At 39.5% G+C, this 18,760-nt stretch overlaps 1 protein-coding gene across 1 annotated transcript in view; it reads left to right on the top strand.

Moving 5' to 3' along the window:
* The window catches only part of slc6a5 (solute carrier family 6 member 5), a 34,305-nt gene extending 21,895 nt beyond the window's left edge, over nt 1–12,410 (top strand). Inside the window, exons 13-15 of the mRNA XM_034679521.1 lie at nt 1,774–1,874; nt 5,274–5,441; nt 11,016–12,410. Of these exons, the coding sequence (XP_034535412.1) occupies nt 1,774–1,874; nt 5,274–5,441; nt 11,016–11,171 (425 nt within the window). The 3' untranslated portion in view covers nt 11,172–12,410. The remainder of the gene's footprint in view (nt 1–1,773; nt 1,875–5,273; nt 5,442–11,015) is intronic.
* Nucleotides 12,411–18,760: the final 6,350 nt, after the last annotated feature.

Here is an 18,760-nt window from a genome sequence, read left to right as displayed (position 1 = left end):
TCTTCAGTATTAATCTACAGTGTTTACAATAATTAAAATAAATACAAACCCTTGAATGAGAAGGTGTTTCCAAACTTTTGACTGGTAGGGAATATATTTTTAAAAGGCTGTTAAGATTGGAGCAGTGATAGGACTATTTGATAAGCAGATGCACAGTCAGTGTTTATCTGTGAGTTTCATTCTGGTTTAAATCCTGAGAAACTTCTTCTAGTTGGTCTGCAGAAAACTAGCTTACAGACTGTATGTGCAGCTGTCGCTATATATCCTGTGCTGCTGTGAATTAATCTACTGATTTTATCTTTTTTACAACTTTATTTATAGAACATTTTCAACATTTTAGACAGACAGTGTGGTCTACAACATAAGGTACAAAAATATAGAATAGACATCAGTTTTACCTTTTAATCTATAGTAATCCCTTCAGGACTCAAGTGGCAACAAAGAAAAGCAGAACATTGATGAGTTTTTCTTTTTTGCATGATTTTATAAGATAAGATAAGATATACTTTATTGATCCCCCACTGGGGGAAATTCTTTTGTTACAGCAGCTTACAACACGGGAGAGGGGAATACAACAATGTACTAACAGATAAAAATTATAATGACAATAATAATAGCAATGATAAAGGTAAAATAGAATAGAATAAAATAAAATAAAATAAAATAGATAAAATAAAATAGAATAAAATAAAATAGAATAAAATAAAATAAAATAAAATAAAATAAAATAAAATAAAATAGAATAAAATAAAATAAAATAAAATAAAATAAAATAGAATAGAATAAAATAAAATAAAATAAAATAAAATAAAATAAAATAAAATAAAATATGACACACTATGTACACCTCTATCTGATAAATAGATAAGGTATGTTATTGCACGGATAAAGTCAAATTCCTTGTGTGTTCAAGCATACTTGGCCAATAAAGCTGATTCTGATTCTGATTCTGAAAATTGCACCAGGTTATTTAAAGTTTATAAGCTATTATTGTTTATATTTTGACATAAGTTGATCAAATATGTAGTTTAAAATAGCTTTTAAATGTTTTTTTGGAAGGCATCTCATGACCCCCACTGTCCAAGAGTAGAACTGTGTACCCCTGCCAGGTCCTTTAAATAACATCCCCAGTTTGTGACCCAGACTGTCTTTCCTGTGACATAAACTCTCTTTAAAACCGCTGAATTCAAGTCTTTTAAGGCATGAAAACAGGAAATCCCTCTGGGATATCAGTTATTGTGTTCATCAGTGTCTAAAACAGAGCAGTAAAACAGACCACCTTTTACATCCTAACTCAGTTTCATTGGACAGAAGTTCTCTCCTCCCTCTCCACTCTGCACAAAGTGTCATTCCAGCCGTGACCACTAGGTGTCTCTGTTGTAATGCACAAGTCCCCCGTGGAGCCGAGGGCTCAGGTGTGTGTCAGAAGGCTGTTACCAAGGAGCAAAGCAAGCCGCTCTCCTCCAGTTTGTCAGAGCATCAGTACAGGTGACATATTGAAATGATTGTGTGGCTCTGCCTCTTCATGTCACTCACTGTTATCCGTCAATAAAAGCGGAGGAATGAAGCCATCTGCTCCCTCGCTTTCTCTCAGGGACGACAGAAACTGATACTATCTCTCTCTATCTCTCTCTCTCACACACACTCATGAGGATGGCTTGAATTCTCCTCTCCTTTTTTAAGACACCTTATTAAACCCAGGTCACTCTCTGTGTTCCTTCTGTCTCTCCTTTTTTCCAATTTCTCTTCTTTTATTTTTATTCTGTTCTGCAGGTCTGCAGAGATTTTGTGAGGACATTGAAATGATGATTGGTTTTCAGCCCAACCGATTCTGGAGGATCTGCTGGGCCTTTGTGACTCCAACCATTCTGACGGTATGTTTGATTTTGCTCTGCTCATCCTGTCTTTCACACACACAGACACTCACAAACACACACACTTGTATGGACACACACACACACACACACAGACAGACAGACATCGACATGTGCAGCTTAAACTGTTTCCATTTTTACTGCTGTCTTCAAACTTCATTGATTTGCGATTGGAAAGGAACCAGAGGGAAATAGCTATTGTTACACTAAAACAGAAAAATACTCCTTCTTTTTTTCTGCCGCCAACTCAAGTTGTTTGTGCTTTTTTAAATGACAGCCGCCAAATTGTTTGCGTGACGTAATTACAGCTGCTGTGAAGACACAAATACATTGAATTCCAGAGAACATATTTTCTGTAAAACAGCCTCTCATTTGTCACATACTGTCGTACCGTGTAGCAGAATATGATAATTCTAGCACATGTCAGAAACTGGCCGGCAGTAATATTAGAAATTGTAATAAAAGCTCCAGAAACAGAGATGATGATGACAAATGAAGCGGCGCTGTGGCCGGATGGTGATCCTGCTGCTCTCTGGGGGACATCAGCTTTCTCCTGGGACCTCATTGAGCACAACCTCAGGCTGATCGATTTCTGTCTTTCCTCCTTCTATTTGTTCGCTCCCCCCTTCATCTTATTGTAATCTCTCTCAGCCAAATTCCAACTGAGAGGACACAGACTTCTTTTCAGCTCCCTTCTCTGCATTCGCTGGCGCTGCACATAAAGTAGAAATGAAGTTCTCATTTTCCCGTCATCTATCATCTCTTCTATGTAGAGCAGTGGACTCGATTTTAGCTGAGTTCAGTTCAGGTAATTACAAATGAATCTTCTGAACAGACCGAGTTTAGTGTGGGAAAACATGTACGCAGTGAAGCCACATCAGACTACAGAGCTGGTATTTTAAGACTTGTGATTATTTCCAATCTTACCTTTGATGAGGTGCATCTGAAGAAGGCAGAGAGGATACTCATTTAGCGATACATGACTTCTGAAATGATGTTACACGTCAGCAGCATGCTAGCTTTGGAGGAGCTGTGCAGGAGTTTGTTTCCCTGAGTGATAAAGGGATTTTCTGTCAACTGTAATGAGCTCTTGTGAAGTTTCATGTTTACCAGCACTAGTTTATCTTAAAGGAAAGAAAGAAGAAGGAAAGAGTGGTTAGAAGAGGAGAAGAGCAGTGAATACGTACAGTCCATTTAAACACACACTTGTGACTGGCAATTATTATTATTTTTCTTTAATTAGTAATGGCCAAATAAAGCAACACTTACAGGTGTGTTATAAGCAAGCGGCAACCTCCATTCTAAAAAGTCCAATGCAGAAGTGCTAAAAACTGCAGTTCATCGAGGGTCCACTTGAGCTGGCTCCAGAAGAACAGGAAACCACATACACACCAATTCAAAGAAGACGCCCTTTACAGCAGAAATAAACATGTTTACAGCCTGGTACAAAAAACAAGTGTAGTCTGGATCAAGCGGCAACCTCTGGTCTAGAAATATGAGTCCAATGCGGAAGTGTTAAGAGCTGCAGTTCATCGAGGATCCTCTTGAGGCTGGCTCCAGAAGTACCGAAAGTCACATCCACATGAATGGGGAAAAAGGCGATCTTTACAGCAGAAATAAACATGTTTACAGCCTGGTACAAAAGACGAGTGTAGTCTGGATAGCTCCTTTCTCGATGTCCTCTCACTGTGAGGGGGGTGAATTTTTTCTAAAGCGGCAATTTCGAAGATATTAAGATTACTAGTCTTCCAATGAGAGGCACAGCTGCCTGTGGGAACACTGCAGCTGTTGGCTAGGAGGCTCAAACTCCGCCTCTTTACATCACACTGACTCGACAGAAGCAATATGGCTGCCGCCGACGATTTGCCTCAAAACAGCGCTTCAGAAACAGATGGGTGACGTCACGGATACTACGTCCATATTTTATACAGCCTATGGTCTGGATAGCTCATTTCTCAATCAGCACACACTGTACGGGGGGTGAATTTTTTCACAACACTGCAATTTCAAAGATATTGAGATTGCAAGTCTTCCAATGAGAGGCACAGCTGACTTGATTGGCAGGCGGGAAAGCTGTAGCCGTTGGCTAGGAGGCTCAAAGCCCGCCTCTTTACATCACAATCGCTCGACTGCAGCAAATATGGCCGCCGCCAATGATTGACCTCAAAACAGCACCTCAGAAACAGATGGGTGACGTCACAGATACTACGTCCATTACTTATACAGTCTGTGGTTATAAGGAGCAACACATCCTGTAGGCTTTTACCCCAGATAGCACATCTTACTGTATTTGCTATACATCTGATTATCAAAGAACGGACACAGGAAATTGTATTTAATCTAATTTAACCTTTATTTAACCAGGTAGGTCATTAAGAACAAATTCTTATTTCCAGTGACGACCTGGCAAAAGGCACAGCCTTTTGAGGGGTCAAGGGTCAGGGATAACAGTAATGAAACAAACACAAAGGGTAAAAACATAAAAGACAAGTTAACCATGACAGCACAGAACAGAGCAAACAACAAACAGCTTCAGCAGGAGTCCAGGGTTAAAAGGATTAAAAGCAGGTGCAGGTGTGTTTAAGAGTGTCCATGAGAGAATTCCTGAAGGCTGATTTTGAAATGAAGTGGACCAGTTTTAAAGCTTTCCGTAAATTGTTCCAGTCTTTGGGCACAGCAGACTGAAATGATGACTGACTGATGACTGAATGTGTTTTGGGGATTTTCAGCAGGATCAGGTCAGCTGAACATGTGTTGTAAGTGGAAGGTGCAGGTTGTAACAGGCTACATAGATACAGAGGTGACAGTCCAAGGAGAGTTTTGTATATGAGCATGTACCAGTGTATGTCACGGCGGGTGTGTAAGGATGGCCAGTTTACAGAGGAGTATAAAGCTGGATTGCAGAACTGGGTTTACTTGTATTTTCCTCTCTAACTCGTCCCTCTGACACCAGACTTAAAGGATGTTTCCCTGGGAAAGAAACTTCTTAAGTAGGAAGGGAACTAGTGATTTTATGTCATTTTCTACATAAACTTTCTGCTCTTAAAAATAGCTACAATCGCATGATTTATTATAGTTCTGCAAACTTACAGCAAAACATGCACATATTTATCTGTATAGCTGAACAGGTTGTTTACACATTTGCATTCCAGCGTCACACAGCTCATCGTTTAACAATGTTTACTCTAAACTGTTCCCCTACAGCAGGAGACACATTTTGTGAGAGATAAATATCTACTCCTTTTGAAAAAATATGAGCATTCTTTAAAAATCTGTAAACACAACCTCAGATGGCGGTTTGTGACGCGTGTGGATCTGTACTTGACTTGTAAAACCTCAGGGGTGAATAAGAAAGGACCGATTCTGACATACTTTCCCTGGTTTCCCTCGTCCATGCAGGGCATCCTAGGTCTGAGTCTGTACCAGTGGAAGGTGATGACCTATGAGGACTACACCTACCCCAACTGGTCCATGGTTATGGGCTGGCTCATGGTCATCTGCTCCGTCATCTGGATCCCCATCATGTTCCTCATTAAGATGTACCTCGCACCCGGCAGCCTATCTGAGGTAATAACAGAGACAAAGCTGTGAGGAGACAATGCCACGTATGTTTTGTTTTTGTCTGCTTTGCACACACACACACACACACACACACACAAATACACACTCACAATTCCACACACTCACACTGTCGGAGAAATCAATAGTCTCATCCTTTGCTCATTAGCAGGGGAGGCAGGCTGCTGGCTGCTGCCGGAGTATTAATTTGGACATTTTTCTGGGAGTCCGGCGGGTCCCTTTTAAATACTCTGATTAATGGATGATGATGATCACGGCTTCCTCTCCTAACGTCTCCGCTCCCTCTGCAGCTCTGACAACCGCCTCAATCACAGTTCTTCTTCCAAATTTACTCTCTATTTTTATATCTTTTCTTGGCTGAAATAAATGAATAATCATCATAACTTGAACTCGCATTTGAGGATGATATTGCATGCTGCAAAACAACTTCAAACACCTCACATGTTTGAGGATGTTTAACAAGCAAGAGGGGAGGATCCTTGGCTTTATTTTTAACTGAACTGAACTGAACTTATTTGATGGAGACCAGAGCCGGCTCTTGCTGACTTGGTGCCCAAGGCAAGATTTCAACTGGTGCCCCTTGTATTATAACCAACTCAACCAACAATCACATCACATATATACTGAAAGACAACTGACATACAGCGAAAAAAACAACAATTTAAAATACATATAATGTTATAGTAGTAGAATTTATTCATTTTCACAGTGCAGACACTTTAAACAAAGCAACAGTCAGGTTTGAAGTGATGACTGAGAAGGCAGAAGTAAAATGCTTATTTAAGCCTAGCCTACATTTTCTATCTAATTAAGCTAACAGCTTCAAAAGTGTAAAGAAAAACAACGATAACAAATAAAAACAGGTAAATCATAAAGATGAATAGATTTGAAAAACTGCTTTGGAAACCATTTTTTAAAAACCAAAAGTGAATCACAAGCTTTTAAATGTATACTCGCATCACTCCGCAATTTAACCCCCGATTGTATTAGAAAACAATATTATTTTTCCTTTTAAATTCAAATTTTCTTCCTCACCTCACGGGCCGGCCCTGATGGAGACGATGTAATTTGATCCCAACACAGAGTTTGAAACTGATGAGCTGCACAAAGAGTTTATAGATTTTGCTTTGATTTGAAACTCTTGTCCTTAGATGGGCCTCCCCATAAACACTGTAATACAACAAATAACATTCAGTAAGACTAAACGATACATGGTCCAATATGACAGGGGTTCCAAAAATGTGGGTCGGGACCCCCTGGGGGGTCACAAGACACCAATGGGGGGTCACGAGATGTCTTCCAGATGTTTTTAAGTAATCTAAATTTGCTTATTTTACCCATCATTGTACAAATATAGACAAAAATCATAGTTACATTTGAAATAAAACCCTCCAAATAAGGACATGTCATTAGTTTTCTGCCTTTCTTTGTTGCCAGATGACTCCTAAAGTTTGGGTTAGGGTTAGCTAACAGTTCATTAACAGAAGGATCAGTAGCAGCAGGTTAATTCACAGCAGCACAGGAAACACAACCACATGTGCATGTAGGTAAACTCATTTTGAAGCATGAAGCAACATTTAACCACTTTGAGGGACAGTGGGGGGTCACAAGTCTTTGGCACCTATGTTTTGGGGGTCGCGTGCTGAAAATTTTGGGAACCCCTGCAATATGATACAATAAAATGCATTTAACATACATGTACATCACAACTCTTGTTGTGTAAAGTGTTTATAAAAACAGTTTTGGATGGCGTGCAAATTGTTTTAAACCCTGTGTTCATTTGAAAAAAGGTGCAAAGACAACAGATCAAACATTTCATATGATGCCAGCAACATGTTTCAGAAGAGTTCTTAACTGAACACTGAAAAAGTCGTGTGATGCAAAAACACCAGGAAACTTCTCCAAACTAATTAGGTCAATTTGCAACAGGTTTTCTAACATGAGTGGGCGTAACAAGGGCATTTCAGAGAGGCTAAGTCTCTCAGAAGTACAGATGGAAAGAGGTTCACCGCTCTGTAAGAGTGTTCGAACAAATTGTTCAACAGTTTAAGAAAAATGGTCCTAAGTGTGAACCTGCAAATCATTTGGGGATCCTCATCTTCAGTACACAACATAATTAAAAGATTCAGAGAGTCTGGAGACATCTACGTACAAAAAGGGACAAGGCGTAAAAACTAATACTGGATGTCCCACAGGCCTGCATTAAAACAGACATGACTCTGTAGTGGAAATCACTGCATAGGCTCATAATCATGTCTATAAACCACTGTCTTTGAACACAGTTTGTAGTTGCTTCCACAAACTCAGGTTAAAAGTGTATCATGCAAATATGAAACCATAAATAAACATGATCCAGAAATGCTGGTGACTTCTCTGGGTCCATATAAGATGGACTGAGGTGAAGTGGGAAACTGTAATCCACTGTAAAGAGGAGAGGGACCACTCTGCTTGTTATCAGCACACGGTTCAAAGCCAGCATCCCTGATGGTATGGGGATCATAAGTGTCCATGGCATGGGCAGCTTCCACATCTGTGAAGGCTCCATTAATGCTGAACAATATATAAAGGTTCAGGAGCAACATATGCTGCCATCCAGACACTGACGTCTTCAGAGAAGACCTTACATATTTCAGCAAGATAATGCCAAACCACATTCAGCACGTATTACAACAGCATGGCTCTGTAGTTAAAGAGACCAGGTGCTAAACTGGCCCGCCTGCAGTCCTGACTTGTCACCCATTGAAAACATTTGGCTCATTATGAAATGAAAAATACAACAAGGAGATTATGAAGTGTTTAGCAGCCGGAATCCTAGAACTCCAGACACTGGTCTCCCCCTGTTTCCAAACTTTTACAGACATGTCCCTGTCCCAACTTTTCAAATGCTGTTGCTGGCATCAAATATAAAATGAGCATAACATTTTCATTAATCAATAAAAATGTTCAGTTTCAATTCAATTCAATTCAAAACCTTTATTTATTCTCAAAAAGCTGTGAGGTTTCCCTCATTTCCAATGTCGTTGAGATCACAGGTATACATTAGAACAGGGGTTCCCAAAGTGTGAGTCGGGACCCCCTGGGGAGTCGCGAGACACAAATGGGAGGTCGTGAGACGTCTTCTAGAATGATTTTATTTCTAAGGTTATCTAAAGTTAGTTCATTTTACACATTACAGTTAAAAAATATGGACAAAAATAGTCGCTTAACTTGAAATAAAACCTTGAAAATCGAAAATGTAATAAGTTTTCTGCCTTTCTTAGTTGCCAGATGACTCCTAAGTTTAGGGTTTGTGAACAGTTAATTATCAAAAGCATCTGTAGCAGCAGGATAATTCATAACAGCACAGGAAACACAGATTTTCTCCAGACCAGCTAAATGAAGCCACATTAATCAATCAATCAATCAATCAATCTTTATTTGTATAGCGCCAAATCACAACAAACGTTATCTCAAGACGCTTTTACAAACATAGGAGGTCTAGACCACACTATGTCAAATTATGAACAGAGACCCAACACCAAGACAGAGTAAGACTCAGTCTGACCCCACCTTAATCCATCATGAGCATTGCACATCGCAGTATTTAGCTAGTTACAGTGGTGAGGAAAAACTTCCTTTTAACAGGTAGAAACCTCCAGCAGGACCAGACTCATGTTAGACAGCCATCATTAAACCACTTTAAGGGACAGTGGGGGTCACGAGTCTTTGGCACCAATATTTTGGAGGTCGCAGGCTGAAAAGTTTGGGAACCCCTGCATTAGAAACAACAAACCAACACACAATCATTCACAAAACAATAGATTCATTAAAACAGATACAATTTGAGACACAGTGGTCAGAGATCAAAGTCTTAAATTATGTAAAATATGGAATGGATATCAACTTTAAAGTCTTTTAAGTCTTTAAAGTTTCAACATGTGATATGTTCTTACCATTTTCAATTAAATAGAGTTTCAATAATTAGCAATTACCTAAATCTGCTTTTATTAAAATTTTACACAGCATCCAAACTTATTTGGAGTCAGAGTTGTACAACGATGAAAGGTTTCTGGTTGCAGAGCGTGAAGCTAGAACCCATGCTGTGCAATATAAAAAACAAGGGAAAATCTCATAATGCATGAAAACCTGGGCTGCCTGAGTTGGTATGTTTACTTATTTACTTACATAAGATCCCCATTAGTTAGTAGGCCATACAAAAGACAAATGGTATCGTGCCTTTTTTTTAAAATAACTTTATTAATAATTTTTTCTTAATTTTGAACAAATGTGTACATGTAAAAACACAAACATGTACATCCTCAGCATCCCCCAAACCACCCGACACCCAGCAGGTTGTAAAACAGACAAAGAAAAGTAAAAAAAAAAAAAGTAAAAAAAAAAAAAGTAATAAGAATAAGAATAAGAATGAGAGCAGAAAATAGGAAAAATGTATCAATAACAATAAATACATATAATAAGAAATCTAAAAATAAATAAATGAATAAAAACAGGAGTGTAATGAAATGAGGAGCATTCAATTCTTATTCCCACACATAGAATAAAAAGCAAAACGCTTCAGGAGATTTAACATTATGGTAATTGTGAAAAGGGAACAGTGAGAGTAAAATCTATAAATGGGGCCCAGGTAGTGATGGATTTCTGACGGGACTTGCTCCTGTTGTATCTTAGTTTTTCAAGAGGAACTAATGACAACATTTCTTTGATCCAGCTGTATGGTGCCTTTTTAATTCAAAATGATTTAGGCTGATCTTTTTTTGTCTTTACATGTTTATCAAACTTGAGTTGTGGATCTATTTATTCCTGAGTTAAACTTTCATTGATTTTTCGAGCAGGCATCATCTGAGGGAATAGCAGACATTATCCATCATGGGGCCCCGGCTAATGAGACTCAAAGACCCATAACAACCAAGCACAAAAACTAAAAGTAAACCAAAGCAGAACTGTGAGACGTCCTCAGCAGTAAACAAAAAATAAAAGCATGCATATCAGCAAAATCACCCGACCATGCATGTAATCATACCCTTGAGGAAATGACTGAAACTGCACAGCTTGACAGAAGTCAAGAGTGGAGTGCATTGATAGAGGAGCACTTATAGAGCAAAACACTACACAATGTGCCTCTCATGTGTCCACACATATTCCAGAGCTGGTCTTTCATCAAGAGTTGTCATTATGAGAGAAGTGTTTCGCACTTATTCTCTCTCTTTCCTCCATTTCTTGTCCAATCCGGTCATGGCAGATGGTTGTTTACCATGAGTCTGGTTGTGTTTGAGGTTTCTGCCTGTTAAAAGGAAGATTCCCCCAAGGCCCTATTGCCAAATGTAGCCATGTGCTGGCTCATGGTGTGAATAGCATAACAAAGAGCTGCTCTCTTTGTGTGCTGAGATAAGTTTGGCACCAAATTAATAAAAAGGGGAATTGAGTTTGAAGTAAGAAAGTATGCAGATCTTTTAAAAGAATGCAGGTTGAGGAACTTTAAGCTACAGTCTAATTCCTCTACAGGTATGACTTTGTGTATTTGTGCAGACTGTGTTAACCTCCTGTGTGTTTCCTCTCCTGCAGCGTCTGAAGCTGGTCTGCTCCCCGCAGCCTGACTGGGGTCCTTTCCTGATGAAGCATCGTGGAGAACGTTACAAAAACATGACCGACCCTCTGGGAACCAACTCGCTGGGCCTGAAACTGCCCCCCAAGGACTTCCAGCTCGGGTCCTACCAGTAGCAGTCACCTTGGCGGCACCGAATCCACCTACTCCAACCCCCTGCAGAGGGGGGACACCACAAGGGAGGAGACCACCACCTTATTTTCTCCCTTCTCCTCTCACTCTTCCACCCCCACCCTGTATCTTCCACCTCTTTGCTTCCTGTCTTCCTCCCCGTTAATGTGGATGTGGAAACAAGCTCCCTCTCTTCTTCCCTCTTCACCACTTCCTCCTCTCTCTCAGGGAGGAGTGGTTTTGCAGGTGGAGTCTACTCCTCCGCTGCTGCTTTGTACTCGGTTAATGGGCTATCATCGCCTTCCACACATGACCACTGATTACTCCAGAACCCTTCCCAGGGATCTTTTATTCCAAGAGAAAATTTGTGTCATAAAATGACACAGCTCAGACTGCACTTGCAATATTAGACTCACCATAGCTGCTCCCTATGGAGTCGTGTGTGTGTGTATGTGTGTGTGTGTGTGTATGTGAGTGTATGTGTGTTTATGTGTGTGTGTGTGTGCTGTCATATTGGTGTGTAGAGGTAATGAATCATCTTGGTGGAAGCAGACACAGGAAAACAAAAAGAAAATTGAGCGACAGAGAAACAGCGGTTCATCGAGCTCGACGGGGATCTGTGTTTTGTTCCATCTCTGTACAAATTTCCATCTGCAATACAAATAATATCAACTGCCTCGGGAAAAAAAAAGAAGAGAAAAAATCAACACAGTATGCATTGGTATCACATTTTGTTCCTATCCAGCAGTATATATATATATATGTATTATTCACAGTAGATATTGCTCAGTCGCACTTGCTTTGTCAAAAATAGATTACAAGATCAGCAATTTGTGCCTCCTACGTCCCAGTAGAGTAGTGAATGCATCCTGATTACCACTCTGAGTAGATACACTTCGGCCGGGATGACTCTGCAGTATGATAGAAGCTTGGCCCTATTTTTCCCTCTGGATCTGAGGGAACCATTTCTGACACCCTCTCTCTTTGTCTATTTATTAAGTCTTATTCTTGTCCTCCCTGTCTTGTGTTAGCCTTAGAGTGTAAAGTAGCATACCTCCTAACGTAGGGTACCACTAGAGTAGTTGAGCCTTCCTTCAGTCGGGGATAACACGGCCATTTAATCTCTCCAAATCTCCACACCTGACCTGATAGTAATATACTTTAGACGGTGCATTTATCGCTGTATGTGTTGTGAACTTGTCAAGCTTGTGAAACCACCTTTACAATGTACATCACTTCAGTAAAGTAATTGTATGAAATATATAAATATAGACATATATATATATATATATATAGATATACATCTATTTATAGCTTCCAGCAGAGGAGAGCTAGCTAGACAGAGATTGAAAGAGTGTGTGTATGTGTGTTTTCCTGTCTCTCTGAACCACATGTTTGCTCGCTGTGTAATATCTTGTACAAAGTGTACACTTCTTTCAAAAATCTATATATCCTGTAGTTGTAGTGTGTGTGTGTGTTGTCGCGTCCTCACATTGTTAGGAGCAGCTGCTATGTGTGAGTAGATGAAGATTAGACTAGAAAAATGGCCTCCTCCTTTCCAGGAAGTGTACTTTGTCTCTTGTTGTTTGTGGTAGAGCTCCGGAGACCTCTTTACCAATTTTCAGACTTTTTGCCTCTTTGCTTCTCTGTGTGTGTCCTCATGAAAAACAGGGTCTCAGGTATACTCGATTCCATCACACTACTCCGGTAGTTGTAGGAATAATAATATTCAGTGCATAGGAAACAGAGAATAGAGCCATCCTAATGCTAAAATAACAACACCGTGGAGGGAGGAGTCTGCAAAGTGTGTTGCAGGGAATCCGAATCAACTTTCCTGATGACCTCACTGCAGCAGCTCTTCGCTTCTTACTCGCTGTTGCTTAGATCCGCCTTTGTGAAAATTATACAGGATGCAAGAGCAACGTAACTGTTTGACTTAAAGTGTGCAGTGCTCAATCAAGTATCTTTTACATTGTGTTCATGAGAGTTAGAGGACAAACTGCAGTTAGTAAAGCTTAATTAATGAAAACCTGAATTTGATTGCCTTGTAATGAATTTGAGGTTGCCTTCTGAAGCCAGTGTGTTCAATGTCCTTACACTGATGCATGAAATTAAAGTCTTTCATCGACTCTCTGGTCAGCTTGCTTACAACAGGCTTGCCCGTCAGAAGCCGTGAAATTACTGTAATTATGAATGTATTTAGATTTCAATTTGAGTGATACCAGAGTGTGTTGAGAGGTGTTAAAGTCACAGCCACATCGGACACCACGGCGGCCTGCAGAACAGTCTGGTGCAGCTCAGCGGGCGTCCTACATGGCTTTGCAGCCTCAGCAAATGTGACATGACAGGCAGCCAACCTTTACTTCGTGGACTGCCAACTAATTACCTACAAAGTAACACCATGTCTCCACTCAGAAGCAATTAGTCCGCTCCACACTTTGACCAGTTGGAAATGCATTTTCCATGTTGATACAAAGTCCTGATTGGCTTTTAACACTGCAGGCGTTTACTCGTTGAGTGGCTGGAGTGTTTTTAAATAAAGAATGGGGCTGCAGGCGGGTGTGGATGCAATAACAGTTCAGCTCAGAGGTTCTTCCTGAATATTTCTCTAAGCCATGTCTTTTTGAATCGTGACTCTAACGTTGCACGGGTCTGATTTAAGAGGTTGTGCAGTTTCAATAAAAACATAATCAAATAATGAGCACAAACGCCCTGCTGTTAAATAGCTTGCTTGCTCCACTGTGTTGCTTTTGTTAAGTCTGAAGCTCTATTTGTTCAAACGTGATATTAATGTATGTCTGTGTATGCTTGTGTGTGTGTGTATGTGTGTGTGTCTCTGTATTAGTTTCCCTGAACTCCACTTGATGGAGTTTGCATGGCCAGTCTCTGAGCAGATTCCAGGAGAGGTTTGTAGAGTTTTATGTGTCAGTAGGACGCCTCAGCCTCTCTGTCTTTCTCTTTTCTTACGGACGTGAGGATCTTAGAACTTTAACTGTGAGCTTGAGTCGGGTTAAACAAACTAAAACACCAATTTGCTCAAAAAAAAAGTCAATCTTAAGGCAACCACTCACTTTAGAGGAAGGTTGGCGTGATTAGCAGGTTGGTATTTGAAATCATGTGTTGGACAAAGTGGACGATATGTAGAAAAACTTGAATGCTAAAAACCTTTTTTGCCCTGAAGTAGATTTTAAAGATATTTTGCAGGGCTGGGATAAAAAGCTATAACTTTCCTGTTTTGTGTCCCTGTGTTTCCATTTTGTCTAACTGGGCTTCTCTGCTTTTGTTTTGAGAAAAAAAATGGCTTAGGGTTCAGTTAAAAACCACACTGCTTCTTAAAATATTACACTAAAGAGCTTGCATGTGCAGTTTGTGTTGCTGTAACTCAATGTCCATGTATAGTAATCCTTGTCTTTTCTCTCTCAATAGTAAAAGTCCGTGCATGTTTACTTTAGGGAGCCTTTCGTTCGACATAATGTTAAGAATCAGAGGGTTGCTGACGTCCTTCTTGCAGAGGAAGGACTTGAAAAAAAGAAGATAATCTGTCAATTCACTTTGCCTGCAAAGTCAACTTTGGGCAGTAAAGGTAACCAAAGAAAGAGTACTTTATTGGATTGTAGTGAAAACAGAAATAACTGTAGAAGAATAAAAGAACGTGTCATCTGCGTATAGGAGGTTGTGATACTGCCATTCATACCCCATGTAGTGTTCCTTGATGTTTGCCAATACGTTACACAACATCTTCAGGTAACCATTGGCCTTATAGATGTCCTCTAATGGTAGAATATCGTATGTACTTCAAAAATAACACCACAGAATAGCTTATCGTCTGTCTCATATGGTACCAGTATTCCTATTGTTATGTCTGTTGTGTCTTTTTGGCACTTTATTGTCCGACCTATGGATGCATAGGTTAAATTTCTAATTACTTGAGTAATGTCATATATTTCTGTGTGTTCTATGTGAGGTACTGCTGCCTATGGATATAGATATGTGCCTCCAACCTCCCATGACATCCATCGATTTAAAAGTAGAGAGTAGATATATAAAAAATATGTTTTAAAATTGGTGTGAGATATAAAAAAGAAAATATATCATATATATGTGAAATGCATTTATTTATTTTCAATGTCATCAATCTTTGAGGCCCTACCTCAGATTTTGTATTTATGTATAGAAATGCAATTGGATTATAGTATCTTTGCCAATAATAATATATCGCTATTATATCATGAAATGTATAATCTATGAATCAATAAATAAATGTTATTGTTTCTTTGTTGCGGCTGGCTTCTTTCACAGACAGACCCCCCTGCTGTGCGAGCAGCGCTATAAACAATAACAAAAACAAAAAATTAGGTGAAGACGCTGCTTCCCCCTCTGTGACCTGTCAGTCAAATTTCACACTTCAAAACAACTGACGGCATCAACATTCACATTCTGTTTGTTGTTTGCTGCAAAAATCTCGATCAAAGAGGAGGAAATGAAAAAAAAGGAAGATTTAACTGCTCCTGCAGGCGTGTTGCTTTTTGTTGCATACCATGTGCAGCTGGATGAACCACTGACTGTGGCACACAAGCCTGGTGCATATTTCATGTAAAACTAATTTGCAATTTAGATCCATTTGCATGCAGCTCACTGATTTGTACAGTATATCATACACAGCAGTGAAAGTCCCAGAGCAAAACTTTGAACAGAAAATCTGTGGAGAGTTATTAGAGTATGTGCTTCAGTGGTATGAAGGCTTGCCTAACTGTTCACAGGAAGCACTAAAGTAAATAAACATAGAGCTGTTAAGTGTGACTTTTTCTAAGTGGAACTGTGTAATACAATCAGTTGTGTCATAATTAATAAAACTGATAGGCCAGCAGAAGCAGAGAACAACGTGTTACTGGCCCATTTCATGTTGAGGTCAGAAACAACAACCCCGCTACCGCCATCATGCCTTTAACCCTCCTGTTATGTTCGTTTCTCTGGAACAGCAATAATGTTCCTGGGTCAATTTGACCCGGGGCATATTCAATTATCCAAAAGTGTCAAAAGAACCCAAAAAAATCCCAATACACATTTTTTAAATCTCATTATTAACTCCATTACTAACCATTTAAATCAATGTTTGGTGCAATAGTGTTCTTTAATCCTCACAGATCATGGTTCAATGAGGATAACTCACTCCCTTTTAATGAAAATTCATGTTAAACTTTTAAAAATGTATGTTGGAAATACCTAAATATAAATACAGTAGTTTTACATGACATAGATTTCTTTTTATTTCATTTTGAATTTTGAATTATTTTGTTTTAAGTAGTGATGTTGATAAATTAACATGAGACACCTCTTCTGTCACATGCTGCCCAGATTTCCGGGCTGTTTTTAGCTGGTTTGGAAGACATATATTGCCTAAAATGTAAAATGAACCATTTTAATTTTATATGTTGATTTCACCTATTAAGCCAAGCAAAGACGTTTCCTACCAAAAAAATACTTTTCACATTTTTTTTTTTTGATTTTTGAATTTTAAAAAGGGTCAATTTGACCCACAACATAACAGGAGGGTTAAACTTTCATAGACATGGAGATACAACATTGTAGAAGCACACAGTGGAAGCTTCACGTATACACCAAGTGGCAACCACCGGTCTAAAAATATGAAGCCAATGCTGAAGTGCTACAACTGCAGTTCATCAAGGATCCACTTGAGGCTGGAGTACCGGAAACCACATACACACAAATTCAAAAAAGACAATCTTTACAGCAGAAATAAACATGTTTACAGCCTGGTACAAAAGACAAGTGTAGTCTGGATAGCTCATTCCTCGATCGGCACACACTGTACTGGGGGTGAATTTTTTTCTAACCCAGCAATTTCAAAGATATTGAGATTACAAGTCTTCCAATGAGAGGCACAGCTGACTTGATTGACAGCTGTTGGCTAGGAGGCTCAAAGCCTGCCTCTTTACGTCACACTCGCTTGACAGCAGTTATGTTGAGTTCAACATTTCCAATATGGCCCCCGCTGCCGATTGGCCTCAAAACAGGGCTTCAGAAACAGATGGGCGACGTCACGAATACTACGTCTATTATTTACACAGTCTATGGCAGGGGTTCCCAAAATGTGGGTCGGGACCCCCTGGGGGGTCACGAGACACAAATGGGGGGTCATGAGATGTCCAGAATGTTTTTTTTAAACAGTAAGACACTTCATCCAAAAACAGTTTCCTCATTTCCCAAATCGCCCCCCAGAGGCAGAAATTGATCAGTTCCTCTCTCTCAGCTTTGACCAAAAGCAACTGGTATCTGTTATCTACAATAGGATTGGCCTCCTGAACCCAGCCACTACCACATTGGTTAAGGAATCCTGGGAGCATGATCTGGAAACAAGTATTTCAGACAGCCAATGGAGAGACATTCTAAAATTCGTCCACTCATCGTCTATATGTGCCAGGCATGGCCTGATGCAGTGCAAGATACTCCACAAAGCCCACTTCACCAATGCTAGGTTGGCTAGAATATACCCAAATCATAGTGATGCTTGCAACCGTTGTAAAAGATCTCCAGCTGACCATTTACACATGTTTTGGACATGCCCAAAACTTACCGACTTCTGGTCCAATATTTTTGATACACTTGGTCAATCTCTTGAAATGTCTTTAATACCGGATCCTCTGACTGCTCTGTTTGGTCTCCCACCGAAGGAAAATGTTCCCTCTACTTTTCAGCACCTCATTGCCTTCACCACCTTACTGGCCAGGCGCTTAATCCTTTTTAAATGGAAACTTGTATCCCCCCCGACTCACAATAGATGGTTGCAAGATGTCTTAAACTGTTTAAAACTAGAGAAACTAAGGTTCTCACAGAAAGGGTCTCTAACATCCTTCAACAAGACCTGGGGCCCCCTGATAAACCTTATTAGAGACAGGATCTCTGTCACTCCTGATGATGCTGGAGACACAGCGTGAGCAGAGTTGGGCGCTGTAGAGAGAATCCCCCCCCCCCAACCCCTTTTTTATTTTTTTTTATTTTTATTTATTTTATTTTATAAATATAATTTCTAATTTCTTATTTGTGTATGTATTTATTTATTTATTTTTATCGTTGTTATTAATTTCAGTAATTATCGAACTGTGTGTATTTATACTTATGTTGGCTTTGTGTCTACTTGTACTGTTTTTTTTAGTATGTGTAATAGGACGGTCGTAGATGGGCCACTACCTTAGGAAGTTGGGAGGGTGAGGGTTGGTAGGGTAACGGGGATTTATTTTCTATTGCCTTATTTGTCCTTTCTATCTAATTTGGGATGTAAAATAAAAAAAAATAATAATAAAAAAAAAAGAAATCAGAATGTTTTTTTTTTAAGTTATCTAAAAATAGTACATTTTACACATAGTAAAAATGTAAACAAAAATAGTAGCTAAACTTGAAATAAAACCTTGAAAATAGAAAATGTAATGAGTTTTCTGCCTTTCTTTGTTGCCAGATGACTCCTAAGTTTAGGGTTAGTGAACAGTTAGTTATCTAAAGCATCAGTAGCAGCAGGTTAGCAGGTTAATTCATAAAGGAGCAGGAAACACATCCACATGCTCATATAGGGAGGGTC

The sequence above is a fragment of the Notolabrus celidotus genome, chromosome 3 (genome assembly GCF_009762535.1).
Source record: "Notolabrus celidotus isolate fNotCel1 chromosome 3, fNotCel1.pri, whole genome shotgun sequence".
Classification (NCBI taxonomy): domain Eukaryota; kingdom Metazoa; phylum Chordata; class Actinopteri; order Labriformes; family Labridae; genus Notolabrus; species Notolabrus celidotus.
This window is presented reverse-complemented; position numbering and strand designations above follow the sequence as displayed.